The following is an 18,456-nucleotide window of genomic DNA, read 5'->3' as shown; positions in this document are numbered from 1 at the left end:
AACTTCATGTAGTGCTTCATAAATGGTTCATCCAACATCTAGTTATTGTGATTATTATACCTCAGTCGATACTCCGTTAACCAACCTCTGAAAGATGTTAGCCAATAAGATAGCTCAGCGGGTTGAGCACTCATTGCTGCAATTTGTGCGTGATCTGTAGGTTGCAGGCTCGAAGCCCAGCAAGTCCAACTCAGCCTTTCATCCTTTAGAGGTCAATAAAGGAGTACAGACTTTGGTTTGGTGAGAATCGTGATGTTTGGTGATAACAGTGATAAATATGTTCTATGTACAGCGCTTGGCCAAAAGCACTATATAAATAACCATTTGACCATTAGATTAAATGTACAATTTAGCATGGAGTCATTGCCTCTCTGCACTGTTGCATCATAACATTGGCATACCATTAGGTAGTAATAGCTCCAGAAAATGAGGACTCATTAAACATCAAATGACAATTCTGCCATCAGACCTCAAAACACAATACAATTCATGTTTGCTTTACTATGTAATTCGCTAGGTTTTTGTGATTGCAACATTTAAATATATACAGGAGCGATCAAATGGCCAGACCTTAGAGAAATAATGAAAGGTGTATTCTGTCACAATGCAGAAAGCTGCCGTATGGTAATGATTTCCATACAGTTTGTGCATGCTTTGGCCGGATGTCCCATACATTTTACTCTTGCAAAGGAGAAAAGTCATTTTTACTCTCTTAAAATCATATTTACTTTCAAAGTTTAAAAACAGGGAGCAGAATACTCCTACCTCAAAATCTTATCTGGAGCTCTGGTTGGCGGTGTCGGGCGACTAGCCCAAGCACCACAAACAAATGAGATACAGGTCGGTGATCGACATTTTCGACTTGCAGCCCCGCAGGTCTTGAAGCCTTACCGCAGAATCGGAGGGGGTCGAAGAAAAAGACATCTCAACCATGAACACATGAGGCGCGTTGAGTTTCATGAACTAACACCTTTGTGGAAAAAATGGAACTGAGGCTACGGGCGCCGTGCGTCCTATTTATAACATCCGGTGACATCGCTCGAGGGACATCGACCCAACGTCATCGACGCAGGACACCTTCTGCTGAAAATGTTTCCGAAGTGCGCAGCAATGGACATTACATCTCAAAGACGTGGAATACGTTGGAAGACACAATCCATTTGAAAGCCTGTGCACCATCTCTCCGTTTTTGGCTTGCGTTATTGCTTGTTTTGTGAAATTTTACAAAAAAAAGTGTGGTTTCCCAACTAGAAGAGTAAGGGGAATGTAGCAGTGCATTGCTCTTATCAATATTCACAGACGCCATTACCTTACCGGTCCAACCATGTCCAGCACCTTTTCTTCTGTAATTTGTCCAATGTATCCCCAAACTATGGGAATTTCACCTAAATAGTTGTTGCCTGACCTGCTCAAATGACCCCTTTCTAAACTTGGAATTTTGTCTACTTTTCAGAAATGTATGCCTTCTTGTCTTCCCATTCAGCGTTCCTACCCTCCTCGTCCATTCCATCCACGCATGCCCAGTTGGGGACCAAAAAAAAAAAAGGGGGAGAAATCACCTACCTCTCACAGAACTGATGGCAACCTTAAAAAATAAATGTTTTTTTGGTTCCCACTCAATGGGTTCTTGAAAGCCTGGAAAATGGCAAATTCAAAACAGCAAACCATTTGTTCCTAGCTCTTACTGACCTTTGTACATCATTTTATTGACATTTTCTGAAAAAGCACATTTGCACACATTGTCATATTCCCTCACCCCCATAGAGCAAACTAGGATTCCTTGGTGGCGTTATGACCGCCTACATGTCGGAAGAACGTTACAAAGGCTTGAATAGCGACATACCGAAATCACACAAAAAAAAAACAAAAAAAAAAAAAAGGAAGGGGCTTGGCAGTGAAGGGGAAAACCCTTGGCAGTTAAGGGTTAAGACGACAAATGTCTTGTTTATACGTCCTCTGACGGTCATTTACTTTTTTGGGCTAACGGGCCTGTGACGTCATTGCATAGTGCGATAACATTGTGGGATAGCACCACGTTATGTTTTTGGCACAAGCCGCCATAATACATATAAACCCTGTTTGGACATCTTCTTGCAAGTTCCAGTATTCTATGCAAGCAGGATTACGATATAAAGGTAAGCCACTGGCCATCTCACATGGCCAGGATGTGAAGGCGATTAGAATAATGAATGATGCCAACTTTGTAGCGACAGATTTTTTCTTTTGTCTTGTCAAACTACAGCCTGCTTGATGTACATTAGGGCCATCGCAAGTTTTTACGAGCCTTTGGTACTATGCATTAAAGTTTTCCAATGTAAATAGTTGGCAAGTTTAAGATGTACACATTAATCAGCTTGCTATACATTTGCATTTCAGGTTTTTATGTTTTCATGATGATTTTAGCAATATTGTGCAAGTGGATACAGGTAATAAATATAAGCGCTATTATTAAAGGTCAGACCATTAACGGTGTGTTTTCTCTGGTTTGCTTTTCTCTTTTGGTTATGGTGTTTTTTTTTTAATTCTTTATTTTTGTTGCACACAGTTAATACATTCACTTAGCTGTAATATTAATATGTTCATACATTGTACAATTTCAATTACTGTTCAGAGTCAGAGTGCTCTTGCTCGGTCTTTTCAAATAGATACAGTTTGTATCTTTCCCAAATATTCTTTGGCCGCGAAACAGGCAGTACCGAGTCTATGTACAGTTCCTCCATGTCGTTTGCCCATACCATGTCCCCGTCCCAATCCGCCTTGATTGGGGGATTTGCACTCTTCCATTTGAGCAGGATTGCCCTCTTGGCTAGGAGCAGACTTAAGTTCAGTAGTTTCCGCCATATCGGGTTCATTTTCTCGACTACCCCCAACAGGCACATCCGTGGGGTCCATTCCACTGGTTGATCTGCCATCCCATCCAATGCTAGACACACCTCCTCCCAATAGCCCCTCAGTTTAACACACGCCCATAACATATGGTAAATGTTTGCATTTTCAGCATGGCATCTCGGGCAGTTCCCAGTCATGGCCGGATATATGCGTTTGAGCTTCATAGGAGTGTAGTGTGTTCTTTGTATTATCTTGTAGTGGATTAGCCTTCATCTAGAATTACAGGAAATCTGTTTGGTGAGTGCACAGTGTCGGGACCATTTATCGTCTTCAATCTGCTCACCCAAGTCTTGTTCCCACTTGGCCTTAGTTGTGCGTTGCTCTATCGGGCGTGTCTGGAGTATGATCGTATACAGTGCTGATGCCGTTATCTTTTGAGATTTCCCCCCCTGAACATATATCCCATTCCCATGTTAAGTGGCGATTCATTAGGAAAGGTCGGACATATGCTTTGTATGGCTGCCCGTATACAGGAATATTGTTGTCTGGTCCCATACGTATTCCCCACTACATCCTTGATATCATCCCACTGGGTAAAGTGCCCATCCGTGAATAGTTGACCCCATTGTGATATGCCCCTGGAGGACCAATGGCGGGCTACTTCCACCTCTATACTGAAGGGAGTCTGGGGGTTACCCCAGAGCGGCATACTCGGGTGGTATATCTTATCCGTGCCATATATCTCAACTATTTTGGCCCACGCCGTAGTCACCACTTTTGCTGGTTTCAGGGAGTTATAATGCTGGGCCTCGTAAGTTGATGGAGCGCCAACACGGCCTCTTTTTCGGGCTGGCTCGGTACAGGGCCCGCTGGGTTAAGAAATGTTGTGGCCCACTGGGCCGCATGCTGTGTCTGTGCAGTCAAATAGTATAGTTCGAGGTCTGGTGCCAGCAAACCGCCCTTTGGGTAGTCATCAGTAAGTACCCTCCAGCTCACCCTAGGGTGACCACCAACACATGCACTAGACATATTGGAGAATAAGGCCCGCTCCGGCCAGACTGGTACCGTACTAAATAAATAAAACAGCTTTGGGAGAAATATTTTCACTAAGGCGATCCTACCCATCATGGAAATTGGGAGAGCACTCTAACGTTTTAACTTCATACATAGAGAGTCTGCCAGCAGGTTATAGTTTAATGCCCGAGACAACTGAGCCGTCCTGGCTATACATGCTCCCAGATACAGAATATGTGTTGGGCACCATTGTAGGCCATGCAAGTCATGGGGTTTACTTGTGTTTTCAGACATGGGGAACACTTCTGATTTGTTGGGGTTAAGTCGTAGGCCCGAGAGTCTACCAAACTATTGACAGGACCCTCCCCAATGTTCTGTCTGGTTTTGTCTTTTTTTTTCCTTTTAGGTACAGCAAGATTTCGTCTGCGTATAGATTTATGTGTAGTTTGTTCCCTATCCTTAGCCCGTATGCGCTGTAGCGAGCCCTCAATATGTCCGCCAATGGTTATATTATTAGGGCAAACAGTAATGGTGACATTGGGCAACCCTGTCTAGTGCCCCATCACAGTTTGAGCTTTTCTGTTAGGGTGCCGTTAACTCAAACTCTGGCCTGGGGCCCTGTGTATAGTAATTGTACCCATTTCATGAAGTTTGGACCAAACCCATAATTTCGTAAGACCCCAAACAGGAAGGGCCAGGATACCGTATCAAATGCTTTGCGCATGTCTAGTGACACGGCTATGGCTTGCTGGTGTTCTAGTCAGGATCTCATGGCATTTTCTGACGTTCGTGGCCGTGGACCTGCCAGGAATGAACCCTGCCTGATCCTCTTGGACCATATATGGCATCAAAGGTGTTAACCTAGTGGCGAGTATCTTTGCCAAGACCTTTGCATCCGTATTAATTAATGATAGAGGTCTATAAGACCCACAGTCGTCCGGGGGTTTCCCCGATTTAAGCAGTAACATTGTTACTGCTTCCCTTGTAGTCTCGGGGGAGCTCTTCCCTGTCCAGGGCTTCGGTCCACATCGCCAGTAGTCTGGGCACCAGAAGATGTTTTAACTCCTTGTAGAACTCTGCACTAAAGCCCTCGGTGCCAGGGGCCTTCCCATTGGGGAGTGCCTCAATTGCCTCCACAACTTCCGCCTCAGATATCGGAGTCTCCAACAACTCTCTGGTATCTTCCGCCAGTAATGTCGTTGGGATCTGGGAGATGTATTGTTCAATCTCCGCATCCGTACCGTCGAATTGAGGCGAGTAAAGTTCTTCATAGAATGCGTGAAATGTGTCACGTATCTTACCCTGATCTGTGGTGACCGATCCGTCTGCTGTTTGTATACATGGGATATCTGTTGATCCCCCTTTCTCCTCTCACTGCTCTGGCTAACAATCTCCCCGGGCGTTCGCTTTCACCGTAGCGGCGTGCAGTCGCCGGTCTGTCAAAGTAGCGGATCGCTTGGTCCGCTGTGTCCGTATATTCGTCTAGCTTGTTTTTTATATCCAACGTGAGTTGTGGTGTCGGAGTGAGCACATATTGGGCTTGTATTGATGCTATTTGCGCTTCTAGTCGTTGCAATCTATTCCTAATGTCTTTGAGGATGCCACTTTCCTTTGATATGGATGCCCCCCCTTATATACACCATAAATGCTTGCCACAATATCGCGAGAGAGGACACAGAGTTCTCAATGAGTTCAAAATGTTCTTGTACGTGCTGGTCCATTGCATTTCTATAGACCAGATACCGTAGCGCAGGCGGTTTGAATCTCCATGGGGGCCTGCCCACCGCATCGCCGGGTATTCACAATGCCATCAGTATGGGGGAATGATCCGAGTATGTCCTGGGGAGTATCTCAGCGTCAGTGACCCACGATAATACTGTGTTATCCAGCAACCAAATATCTATCCTGGAGTGCATGTCGTGTAGCCTCTCGCAGAGGGGTGTAATGTCCTCCATGCATCCTTCATTCTCAAATCTGCCACGTGAGTGATAATTGTCTGTGCTGCTTTGGATAATGTTCTCGCTTGTGTCGAGGTACAGTCGATGTTCACATCAAGAATGGTATTAAAGTCCCCCCCCGCATATCAGATGTGCTGTGGGGTGGGGTAGTGTGCCAGTTTCCCGAAGATTGTGTAGTAGAATTCCGGGTCATCTATGTTTGGCCCATATATATTTAGGAGGACTATCTCTTTATCTCGTAGAGTATCATGTACTAACACATATCTCCCCCCAGAGTCACACTCCACTTCTTTGCACGTGAACCGCAAGGTCTTGTGTAACAAGATTGCTGTACCTCTAGCTCTTCGAGTAAGTTGTGTAATATTGGTGTGTTCCCCAATTCGGAACCAGCTGCCCCCCTGTTGTGGCCCAATGTGTGTCTTGTAGGAAGAGAATCTTGGGAGTCTGTCTGTTAATGTATGCTATAATTTTCTGTTTCTTAACTCTGGAGCCTAGACCTCGAACATTCCAGCTCATTACTTTAATATCTTCAATGCTTGTTTCAGCCATTCCACACGAAATGATTGTGAGTGTGTGTTTGCAAAAATTGCTTGACAATGCTTTCAGATTTGCCAGTGTACATTAACTGTGTGCTTTTTGCTTTCTTACCCAACATAACCCCCTCCCAACGTGTCAAACTGCCCCCCTTCCCCCCCACCCTCACAGTTCCCGTAACTTGAACTGTGCTTTTAGGATCCCAACCCTTCCCCCCCTTCCAACTGCATATGCACCTGCTACAGGGGGGCCTGCGGCGATTCCCAGGGCCTATGCTTTTCCAAACCTTGAATAAGGGTAACCGGTTCCAAACGTTGCTCTCACACTCGTTATTGTCAGCGGGGGACATTGCAATGCAGCTTATCATACTCATTGAGACATTCCCGCCCCCACTTAAAGCAACCCCCAAAAGGGGGAGCCGATGCTACAGGACTAATGCATCATTGGTTGATCGTTCTGTTAACGTGCACTCATGACGATTATTCTTGTCCGTTAACTTCAGTGTTCCTCGACGGAGTGGGGATGTGTGTCTCTATGAAGTTGGCGGCTTCCGCAGGGAAGGTGAAGTGGATCTTGTTCCGATATTGGATTTTAAGTCTTGCTGGATAGAGCATGGCGTACTGAACCTGCCGTTCCGGGAGCAGTTCCTTAACCCCATTGAATTGTTTTCTTTCTTGTTGCACCGCTACTGTAAAGTCAGGAAAGATCCGTATCACGTTTGCTTCCCATCTCAGCTCCTGCTTTTCCCTTCCGCCCTCAGAATCAGGGCCCTGTCCCTGTAGTTCATCACACGTGCTATTATTGGTCTGGGATATGCTCCCGGTTTCGGGGCCAAAGATCTGTGGGCTCGCTCAATAATGAACATAGGTGACCACCCGGGGTCCCCCAGCAGTGTGTGCAGGAGGGCCTCAACTCCTTTTTCCATGGAGCCCTTCATTGCTTCCTCCGGCACCCCCACTATGCAAATATTGTTGTGTCTTGACATCGCTTCTAAGTCCTCGCATTTAGTCTTCACCGTTCCTAGTTCGATCGCCATCGTGGATACCGTACTTTTCAGGGCTTCAAGAGCATCTTCAGTGCCCGATATTCTTGTTTCCACCTCCATTATACGTGTTGTCGTTTTGTCCAATTGTGATTTATTGGACGGCACGTTTGCGGTGATCCCGTCAAGTTTGTCGTTCAGTGCTGCAAACCCCTGTTGCATTGCGAGGAAGACCACTTGCGGATCCATCAGCGTGGTTGGGGGGGCCTGCTGGTTGAGCGGGATTGTTACTTCCTCCATCTCGGACGTTGGATCTTTCTGGATAGTCGTGGTATATTTGTCGATAGCCCCCTTGTTCTTCTTAGGACCAAAATTCTTGGGCATTATCCCCTTTTTTGTTGATCGATTGTTCCACAGGATTAATGTGCTCTGCCTTCTCTGATCGGCGTATGGCGGTAATTGCTATGTGTGGACGAGGTGTGCACAGCCAACAGCAGGACAGCAGGCGTGGTCGGGCCAACACAGCTCTCGTTTTGCGGAAAGTTTTATCAGCAGGGGGGGGGGGGGGTCAATATGCTTGTTGCAGGCAGTGCGTAGTCGTAGTGCGTGGTCGGTATCGCAGCACCAGAGCCGTAGTAGAAGGTCGACACGGCCGGTCGTGAAGCCTCCCGGTCGCGAGCTATGAAGATACAGTTCTGAGAGTGTCCCTGAGAGGCCTCGGTTCCCGCCTTCGTATACACTGTCTACGACACACAGTCCAAAATTCTTTCTAATCGTTTTGGTCTGCCGTGTGTGTTTGTAATTTGCCGCAAATATATTGCGTGGGCCGTGGGAGTTTGTGACTTGTGCAATGCTGCCACCTCCCTCTCGCCGCCCCACTTATCTGCGTTGTTCTCGCCGAGAAGGTACCGCTCAAGCAGTTCGTCGGTGGATTCTTGTCGCCGGGTAGGGGCCGAGTGTCGGCCGTTCAGCGGTGCTCGGAGGAGGGGGATGGCGGAGGCCAGTGAGGGGGACCCGTCAGGCGCTCTACGAGGAGCAGAGCACCCGCAGCAGGCCCCAATAACGATGGGCCTCCAGTGTCTTGGGCACGAAGCGCACCTATTTCCACCAAGCTCCTCCCCTTGAGTTCCAGCTCGACCTCAGGCTCCGATCTCCGCTGTCCGAGAAGTTTGTATACTGCTATATCTCGGAGAGTCGTTCACCGTTGGCTTCCAAATTTCACAGCCCTGTTCAGTAGCGATTGCCATTCAATCCATGTTTCATAGAAGTAGAACCGGACCCGTTGAGCAGTTATATTTGCATTACGGCCCTGGTTCACTCCGGAGCTCACACAGGAGCGGCCATTTTCTCCTGTGGGAAACAGCGCCTCCCCTTGGTTTTGGTGTTTAATCTATGCAGATTTGGCCCAGACGACGGATCCCGTCCGAAATAATTGGCCTGGCTACGATACGATACGATGACATGAATCTGTTCCCCTCGTTTTTGTGCCCAATTTTTTAATGTTAAATCACCATATGTAATTGAATCAAATTGTTTTGTACACATGAGTGATAAAATCAAGGGATTTGTACTAAGGGTCCTATGACCAGGTAAGCACACAGTACCTACAGGTTACTTTAGGTATATCAAATGCCTTTTGTGTTTATAGGCTTAGCACATGGGTCAGAAAAAGAAAAAAAAAAAAAGAAAAAAAGGCAAACATGTTGCAAACACTAAACTCTTCAAGTACCCCAAGAGCATCTTACAAAGCACACAAATAAGAAGTAGCGGGAACAGAGCTGCAAAGAACAATTTTATTTTGGGAGTAAAACAGTTCAATAGGGAACAAAACTTGAGTGGGAGGGCAGGTAATTCTACTGCAACAGTCATCGCCAAGTGTTACCATGAAAAGGACCTACCTTCTCCTGCAGAAAGAGCAGGACATTTCTAGGCCCGTTTTTCAGGGCCGTGTCCAGGAAAACCCTCAGCAGGGAATCTGTGGTCACGTGCCCCTCATGGGGTTCACTGACCGAGTTCCAAAGGGAGCTGTGGAATAAAAATAAAAAAAATTGACACCCACGAAGTCAAAAAAACAATGGAAGCACAGGTCCAGTGACTGCTGTACACACATACAACACAGTAAACACAAAGGTACATCATCATTTTGGGTCAGTTAAAGAACTTATGAAAACAAGATTTGCAGGTGTTGCTTCCAACTACCTCCACTTAAGTAATTTACATTTTCTTCTTTTTTTAACCCACACTTTTATTGGGTATTTATATTGCACTTAATGTCCGACTCCAATTGCAGGACCGGGCATTTACTAGTGCTTCATATGGCATATGGGAAATTTAATATCCCAGCGTAGATAGTTTTCTGCGCCCCGCTGGCTGCCCATCTCATGGGGACCTGCAGACTGCCACGCCAAAGCAGCCAGCGACGAAAGGGCTTCATCGGAATGTTCTCCTTCGTTACTACTGGAGAAAATGTACCTACAAGTTACACGTAGTCGCAATAAAAGCAACTCCACAAATGTGATTTTATCATAAAAATATGTTTGTTTTCCATGAATAGTGGGCTGTGGTGCCTGTCATTTACATTGGAAAATCTTAGAAGCTATTTTAGGTAGAGAATTGGGGAGTGATAATCCCACCAGGATCTCCTTTGCCATTCCAATCTTAAAAATAAACAGTACTGAGTGTATTAGATACAGCCCTATAACTCACAAATGTAACAGGAGCAGTACTAAATCCAGCTAGAGTACCAATAGAAAAACCATCAAATGGGCCCAATGTCCACACATTTCCCAACCAGTGTTCTATATTTAACTTCTATACAGGATGCCACACAATGCCCTCCTATACCAAACACAGTCCTGCTAAGCCTAGTTAAACTGTTCACTTCCCATAAAAATAATTACCTTGACATCCAAAGGGTCCAACTGTGCCCCTCAAAAGCAGAGTCAATGTCCTACAAAAACAAAACATGCCCAAACCAAATTTTCGCCAGGACCCCCACGCACACAACCAAAACAATAGTGCATTAGAGAAGAGAACATCAGCTATTCCTAATACCATTCTGAATGTTCAGGTGTTCGGGAAGGGGAGGGCCATTGACATACCTCTATACCAAACTGAGCCAGCCAGAAGTGCTAATGGAAACAGTAGGGCTTCAGCATAGGGGCCTGCAAAATAAAAATTTTTATATAGCTACACTCAAATGTAGTCTACAAGGAAAACGAGGCAGTTCCTTCAGGTGGGGTGTAAAGCAAAACATGGGAGATGGCGGTCTCGGGGGGGTCGCATCATGCGGCTAAGACATTACCACAAGTACAACTAAAGAAAGGGCAACAGGTTCAACTCGGAGAGTAGTATGTAGAATGAACGCGTGCATTATTTTAAAAACGATACACTAAAGACGCCAACTCAGATTCCGAACAAGACTGAAAAGACAAAAGGGCTCGTCAAAGAAATCATTTTGCCTGAAGGTTGCGTAAAACTCCTTAACTAGAACGTACGAAAATATCCTGTTTAAAATAATACAAACATCGCTTAAGATCATGAAGCATGAGAAAAGTAAGCTGTTGCGAGCCTCCCTAAGGCCCTTGCCCTGAATGTACACACAAGCTGTCCCAGAGCCGCCCCTTCGACAAGTTAATTGCATTCTCTTCCCTCTCATACAGGGGTGGAACAATCCCGATCGCGCCCCCCACCCCTCAAACACCAAATTCGGCCAAGGATGGGCTGCATAAGCCCTGGAGGGAAGTGTAGCCCCAGAAAAGCTCTAAGTGAACAACCTACTGGCAAATCCAGGTAAGCCTGCAGCAAGGGCAGCATCCATCTAAAAAGCAATGTTTGTGGACGTGGGGGGCAGGGGTCAATGTGGTCCTTTGAAAATGCTCCCCAAAAAAATAAAAATAAAAAAAAAAAAACAAAACACCCCACACGCACACCTTATACTAAAATCAATCCCTTACATGGAAAACGCCACATCCAGTTGCAAAAGAAAACCTGGGACAGATTAGGGTGTCCAGCAGGGGGATCCCTCACAAATGAGAGGGGGGCAGGAGCTAGATAAAAATGAACAGTAGAAGAAACCCACAGTCAAAGTAAAAGATCCAAAGCGTGCAAGCTGGCTGTGCGGGACGTTTCTCCTACACAACTGAAGGAGACGACAGAAAAGCAAATGGAGAAGGCACCGATAACCCAGGCGGGGCCCTCCTCCTCCCTGGGTAAGGGGGGAGGGATAGCACGAAGCGCGCCAAAGTGCTTGGAAAGCCTGCAAAGGGCAACAAAGGAAGGGGCGGGCCAAGCCCCATATAAGCGACGGGCGTCCTGCGGCAGGAAGCATCCAGCCCCCAGCAGAAGGACACCAACCGCAGTAGAAGAGGATTTTCGTTTTTAGGTGCAGAGCTGCTCAGCAGAAGATAGAGGTGCGTCCGGATCGAGAGGCCAGCTGGGAGTGGTGTAGAGCGAGGTGCTGTCGGAGCTTGAAGTCAGCTGGGAGCTTTGCCAAAGCGGATCGAACCGCGGTGCTGGTGCCTGGCCGCCGTGGGCTATACGGGGAGAAGAGCACCCAGCGGTCACAGTGTGCAGCTGAGGCGTAGAGCAGCTTGTGTGCAGCGTAGGAAACAGGTCACGGAGACCCACCGGAGAGGACGGTGAGCAGCGGAGACAGCCCAGCACGGGGCCAGTGCAAGCTACGACTACAAGGTAGGCAGACAGTGAACATGGCCGCCAAGGGTGAAAAAAGCAGAGAAAGGATATTGTATCTGGAACCGGGCTGCATGGGGTGAAACTGTCTTGTCCCTGGGTACGGCTGTTGGTATTTTGGGCAGCCGACCAGCCTGAGGGGCATCCGGGCCGTCGAGGGTGAAACCGAAGAACAGTTCTAATTGTTTTGACTTTAGCAAGACTTTCTAAACATTGCCTGCAAGGTGCATGCGGCCAGGCCGTAGAGGGTGAAAGCAAAGAACATTGCTAGTAGCAGACAGGCGGGCTAATTGTGTTGACTTTCGCAGGTCTTCTCTCTATTGCCTGCAATTCTGGGAATTGAAGAGCGGCTAGAATCATACAGCTGGACCGCAGGGGGTGTAAACAACACAGTGCGGAAGCAAGCGAGCTGAAAGAAGGAGTTTAGTCGTTACATCGGACCCGGTCGGGCCGCCTGGTTGAAATATTAGTCAAAGAAACAATTGCTGCAGTGAATGAAGAGGGGAGTGCGCCCATAAAACTTGCTCGGGGGGGGGGGGGTTCAACAGTTTTGGAGCTGGATATTTACTGGGAATAACCTGGAAGGCTGCTGCAGGAGCAGTGCATGTGCCTAGGTTTGGCGGAGTGAGGCACAGTTGTGAACACAGCCGAATAACACTGAAAGGAGCATAAACCACAGATGATCGCCACACAGGGTCAGGGGGAGCCAGGGTTTGCCTGCCGTAAGAAGGACCTGGAGGCCTTCCTGTCCATGGCTCGCTTGGCAGCAACCAGGCATGGGCCTAGCTGGATGAATTTGGTGGACTCACATTTGGGGGTTGAGGCAGGTGGCCCCAGTCAAACTGCCAATTCACCTCTGCTGTTTCAGAGCGGTTCTAATGAGGAAGCCTGGCAAGAGAGTCAGGTCATAGAGGAAAGAGATGAGGAAGAAGACGGACAGAGTGAGGAAGAGGAGCCAGTGGCTAAGAGGAAGAGGATCATGACTGAAAAAGGCAAGGCCAGCAAACAGCAAGCTGAAGCAGTCAAGAAGCACAGATCGGCTGGTGCAAAAGGAAGGTGGAGGGCGCAGGAGCCTATAGCCTTGACGGTGCCCATGCCTGCTGAGGCTCCAAGGAATCGTGTTGGTGCACCCAGCGCTCCTGTAGCCAACTCGGCGGTAGCAGCAGAGGGACCCACATCCTTGGAGGCGGTAAAAGGTATGCTCATGCAGTGCATGCAAGCAAGGGGGAATGGTAGCAATGGTCAAATGTTATGTGGTAATGTGAATGCATTTAATTAGTTGGGGAGAAATACTGAGGCTATTCACCATCAAGGGGAGAACCTGCAGTCAAGTGGCTTGGTTTCCGGGGTAAATCGAGCCTTTGCATTGTCCAGTGCAGGCAAGGTAGTAGGGGTTGGGCAGTTGCCTCAGGTTGGTTCATCACCAGCAGGTGCTCAGGGTCAAGGACCGGCATGGTGGGTGCAGGGGGCGTCAGTTCCCGGGGTCACCTCTTTGGGTGGGCACAGCCAGGGGGCTCTGCCGGCTCAAATTGTCAACCAGGGGCAGGGTGGAGGATTGTGCAATGTCACACAGTATGGGAGGCAGAAGCCATGCATTGTCCCAGCAAGGGTTGCCGGGAACTCCTTGGTTTGGCACATACCAGGGGCTCATAAGGAGAGGGTAAGGCAAAAAGAATTTCTGGCCATCCTAGACTTGGTGAGAATGGAACCTGTGGGTGAAGGGTTAAGGGAGTTATCTGAGAAAGAGGGAAAAGAAGGACAGGGAACGACCTGAGGTGGAGGCTACTATCCACAATTGTCTTAGGGCCTTTAGAATGTATAAGTCCATCATGATTGATAGATTCCTGCAGGATGCAGCGGCTATGATTGCATATGAGCAGTACATCCACAACCTATATTTAAAATATGGCGGCGACGCCTGGCAAAATTACGACAGGGGCTTCAGGCTTAAGATGCAGGTCTGGCCCACAATATCCTGGGATGAGGGAGCCATCAGTGGGTACATAGACAGGATGGTACCTGCCAGGGAGTCGGGGGACAAGGCCCAAGGGGAGAAGCCTCAATACTGGAAAAGCAGAGTCTCTTACTCATACCGGGGCAGGGGGTTCTTTTGCGGGCCCTCCTCCTGGAACAGTCGTTCCAGCTACCAGGGGGAGCAGGAAGATTGCTGGAAATTTGCAGAGGGGAACTGTCCCTTTGGCAAAACTTGTAGATTCAAACACTCAAAGGGCAAAAGCTCAGGGGAAATGCACCTCCTCGTCAGGTGAAGGGAAGCAGAGAAGCAGTGCCAAACCTAAGGATAAAGCAAAGCGTGATTAAAACCCATTTACAACTGCAGGCATCGATTCCTTTTCTAAATGTCTACAACAGTATGGATACAAACATACTCTGGGAAGGTTTCAGGTGGGGGTCCAGGATTCCCTTCTCTGGGACTAAGGTTGGCAGGCAAGCCAACAATTTGAAGTCAGCATTGGGGATGCCGGAAATGGTGACACAAAAAGTTGAAAAGGAAATCAAACTCTGGAGGGTTGCGGGCCCTTTCACCTCCCCACCGCTGGAGAATTTTGTAGTATCACCATTGGGGCTGGTCCCAAAGAAGGAGGAGGGGCAGTACCATTTAATCCAGCACCTTTCCTTCCCTGTGGGGGAAGCTGTAAACGATGGGATACCCGAAGAGCTGTGCAGGGTGCACAATGAATCATTTAATGATGCAGTAGAGATGGTGAGGTCTACTGGGAGAGGGGTTCATATGGGGGGGGGGGGATTGACAGAGTCCGTATTCAGGTTATTACCAATCCACAAGGATAGTCACCATATGCTGGGGTTCAAGGTGCAAGGAGTACTTTCATGACAAATGTTTGCCAATGGGTTGTGCTATTTCTTGTGCATATTTTGAAAAATTCAGCACCTTTTTGGAATTTGCATTAAAGCAGAGGATTCTGGGGGGTGGGGTCCTGCACTACCTCGATGATTTCTTGTTTGTCGGGACAGAGGGGACAGGGGAGTGCCGGTCGTTCATGAGCTCATTTCAGGGATTGATGGAGGAAATGGGGGTCCCGCTAGCCAGGGGTAAGACAGTGGGCCCGGTCACGACACTGACATTCCTGGGGATCGAGATTGATTCAGTCACAGGGGAGTGCAGGCTGCCCAGTGATAAAGTGTTGAAATTGAAGGTAACAATCAAGGTTGAGGGGCAGGAGCAAGGCTGCCCTGAGGGAGCTCAATCATTGGCGGGTAACCTCGATTTTGCTGGTAAGGTCATCCCGGCAGGTAAGGTGTTCGCTAGAAGTATTGAGCTCAAAACTTTGGGTTTGCAGCATGCATCACAACACGTCAGACTAGGGTCTGAAGTAAAGGATGACCCAAGGATGTGGGACGGATTTTTGGATAACTTTAATGGTGTATTACTATGGAGGCAGGAGTGGGCCAGCAGCAATAGGCGCGGGCTATTCACCGACTCCTCGGATTCCCGCGGTTTCGGGGCCATCTTGGGGAGTAAGTGGTGTGGTCAGGCTTGGCCAGCAGCATGGCATCATGAGGGGATTAGTAGGGACATCACTCTGCTAGAGCTATTCCCCCATCGTGGTGGCATTTAAATTGTGGGGAAAGCAATTGATGAACAAAAAGTTGTTGCTCTGGTCAGACAACTTGGCAGTGGTCCAGATCATCAATCGGGGGACATCTAGCAACTCAAGGGTTTTGAAGCTGCTTAGAGAGCTCACAAAGAGATTGCCGACATTGAACAGCAAAGTTAGGGCACGGCATATTCCAGGGGTGAAAAACGTGGCTGCTGATGCTCTCTCGTTTACAGCGGGAGAAGTTTCGGGGGGCGTGGGACTGTCCAGCAGCAAGCAGGATGATGACTCCATTCAAGGCTCAGTGGTGGGGCACGATTGGGGGGGGTGGAGGAATCCGAGTTTGTTAATCCAAACCGCGCTAGCTCCTGGCACAGCAAGAAGATCCAAGGTGTGCTGGGATCGGTTCTTGGCCTGCCAGAACGAGGTTTTAACAGAAGGGCAGAGGGATTTGCCAGTGCAGGCCTTTGTCAGATGATGTTCGAGGTCTGGGAAAACCAGATCTTGGATGGCCTATCAATTGGCAGCAATAGCCTATTATTGCAAATGGGGGGCAAAGCAGAACCCACAAAAGAGCCTTACATTGTGATGGCAATGAACGGTTGGGCCAATCAGGCTGACAGGAAGCCAGATGCAAGGCGGCCCATTGATGTTGTTAAATTACACAGTCTGATTGAATGTTTGAGGGTGGTATGCCATAGAAAGTCTGAGAGGGTTTTGTTCACGGCAGCCTTCACATTAGCTTTTTTTGGGGCATTTAGAGCGAGTTAACTGGAACCTGAAAATAGGGCTGCAGGGGCTCCGGGTTTTTAAGGCTGGGAGACGTTCACTTAACAGAGGGCGGTTAAGCATTTTTCTGAGAAGATTACAGTTACACTCCTTAGCAAGCAAGGGAGCACAGTGTGCCCGGTAGCAGGCTTGGCTGCTTATCTCCGACAGAGACTGCCTACGGGTGAAGGCCCCCCCCCCTTCTATTGCACAGTGATGGACCGCCCCCCCCCTCTCTTGCACAGTGATGGATCGGCCTTGAGCCGTTTCCAATTCAGGAGGGTCATGGACATGGCACTAGAGAAGATTGGGGTAACACAATGGGTGTTCGGGACTCATTCCTTTAGGATAGGGGCAGCCACATCAGCGGCAGAGATGGGCCTGGGTTCAGAGGCAATCAAGCTGATAGGGGGATGGAAGTCTGGGTGTTTTAGGAGATACATCAGGCCTGAAAAATGTAGGGTTAACAGCCTCATTCTCATCTCCTTCCTAGTAGCAGAAACAAAGAGGAGGCGGCGGGCCGTCTGGATGGTAGGTCATTCCTTTGTGTCAAGGGCCGGGGCGAGCTGGACGGCAGAGCAGGAGGAGCTGACCGCTGGCGAGTACCGGATATGGTGGCACAGGGTGCCCTGGATGAAATGGGCCCAGCTGCATGGGCACATCCACAAATTGCTAGGTAAGCAGCAAAAGCCGGATGTCTTGATCGTACACCTTGGGGGCAATGATTTGACAAGCTCCGGGAGGGGGGCCCTGATGAGGGAGATGAAGTTTTCTTTAGGGAGACCGAGATTTTGTGGTCAAATCATTCCGAGGCCGGAATGGAGGGGCGCCGAGAGTCACTCAGCAGTGACGTGAAGGAAATTGAATTGTGCAATGGCAACATTCTGCAGGGGCAGAGGTTTTACCCAGATCAGGCACGGCTTGATCAATTTGAAATCCCTGGAGCATTACTTGAAGGATGGAGTGCATTTGTCTGCATCGGGGATGGATCGTTTTATTGAAATGTTTGCACAGAGCTCCTGAAACCATGAAGTAGCAATGGGGGGTTGGGAGGGAGCCGCAGTGGGCGGTAACCCACCTTCGGCGTGGCAGTGTTTTGGCGACCAGTGACAAGAGATACTCCGAATGAGCAATGGGAAAGCCAGAAGGGTCTTTGCTCTTCATGAACCAGCACCTCTTGGGAGCCTAAGTGGCGGGGGCGTCTGGTGGTAGCAAGGGCTCAGCTTTCCCCGAATAAACAGCGCTCTCTCAACCCAGGAACACCTGCAGCGGTAGGCAGGTCTCAGACACAAAGGGTTTGGGGGAGGGGAAGAGGGGGAGTTGTGCCTACTGTGGACTTTGTTGGGAAAAGGGGAAGCATGTTTGGACACAGAGCAGTCGCCGCACCTTAGGAACCATTTTCAGAATTGTTTGCAGTGTTTTTTATTATGTGTGCAAATAAATCTGCAGCCTTTTTATGCCAAAAAGACGACATGTCTCATTCTGCACCTTACTGGTTGGCAAAAGAAAGGGGCCAAGAGGAATGAGCAAGGGCGATGGATGGTGGCATAGTAATGGACAAATGCCCAGGTTATGTGACTTGACCCTCTTCACACACGTATTTTAGTACGGGACTAAAAAACAGAAAGCAGTTAAGTCAGGAGGACTGAAAGAACCAGTGTTTGATTGCAACACTTCTGCTTTTTTAACACTTCCTGGAAACACAGTTATTCTAGTCGGACTTCCACATTCCTTGGTCGTCACACTGGCTAACGAGTCAAGCCTGTGCGGAATTGTATGACAAGTTGACTTTTGTTATTCGCCTTTTCCACAGAAGCCATTTTTGCTGATGTTTTGGAATGGGAGTTGGTGGAAAATATGTAGAGGAACCAGATCACCTTTGCAGGTTTCGGTTAAATATGGATTTGAAAAATGGGAGTACGAAAGACTGCATTTTTCTTGGTCGTTGGGAGTGGCAGATAAGCACATGTTCCCTCTCCACAACTTCCTGTTCTCGCATTGATCATTCAAGAGGGTGGATGTGGACCATATCCTCGAGGCACTATTCAGAAATGCGCATGAACATCATGTGCTACACAGACCGCAGAAGTATCCCTGCAATAGA

General features: G+C 48.2%; 1 protein-coding gene across 1 annotated transcript in view; it reads right to left on the bottom strand.

Moving 5' to 3' along the window:
• The window catches only part of ATP6AP1 (ATPase H+ transporting accessory protein 1), a 386,669-nt gene that overhangs the window by 352,215 nt on the left and 15,998 nt on the right, over positions 1-18,456 (bottom strand). Inside the window, exon 2 of the mRNA XM_069645470.1 lies at positions 9,216-9,342. Coding sequence (XP_069501571.1) covers positions 9,216-9,342 — 127 coding nt within the window. The remainder of the gene's footprint in view (positions 1-9,215; positions 9,343-18,456) is intronic.

Source organism: Ambystoma mexicanum, chromosome 2p, assembly GCF_040938575.1.
Source record: "Ambystoma mexicanum isolate Mex_15411 chromosome 2p, UKY_AmexF1_1, whole genome shotgun sequence".
Lineage (NCBI taxonomy): Eukaryota > Metazoa > Chordata > Amphibia > Caudata > Ambystomatidae > Ambystoma > Ambystoma mexicanum.
This window is presented reverse-complemented; position numbering and strand designations above follow the sequence as displayed.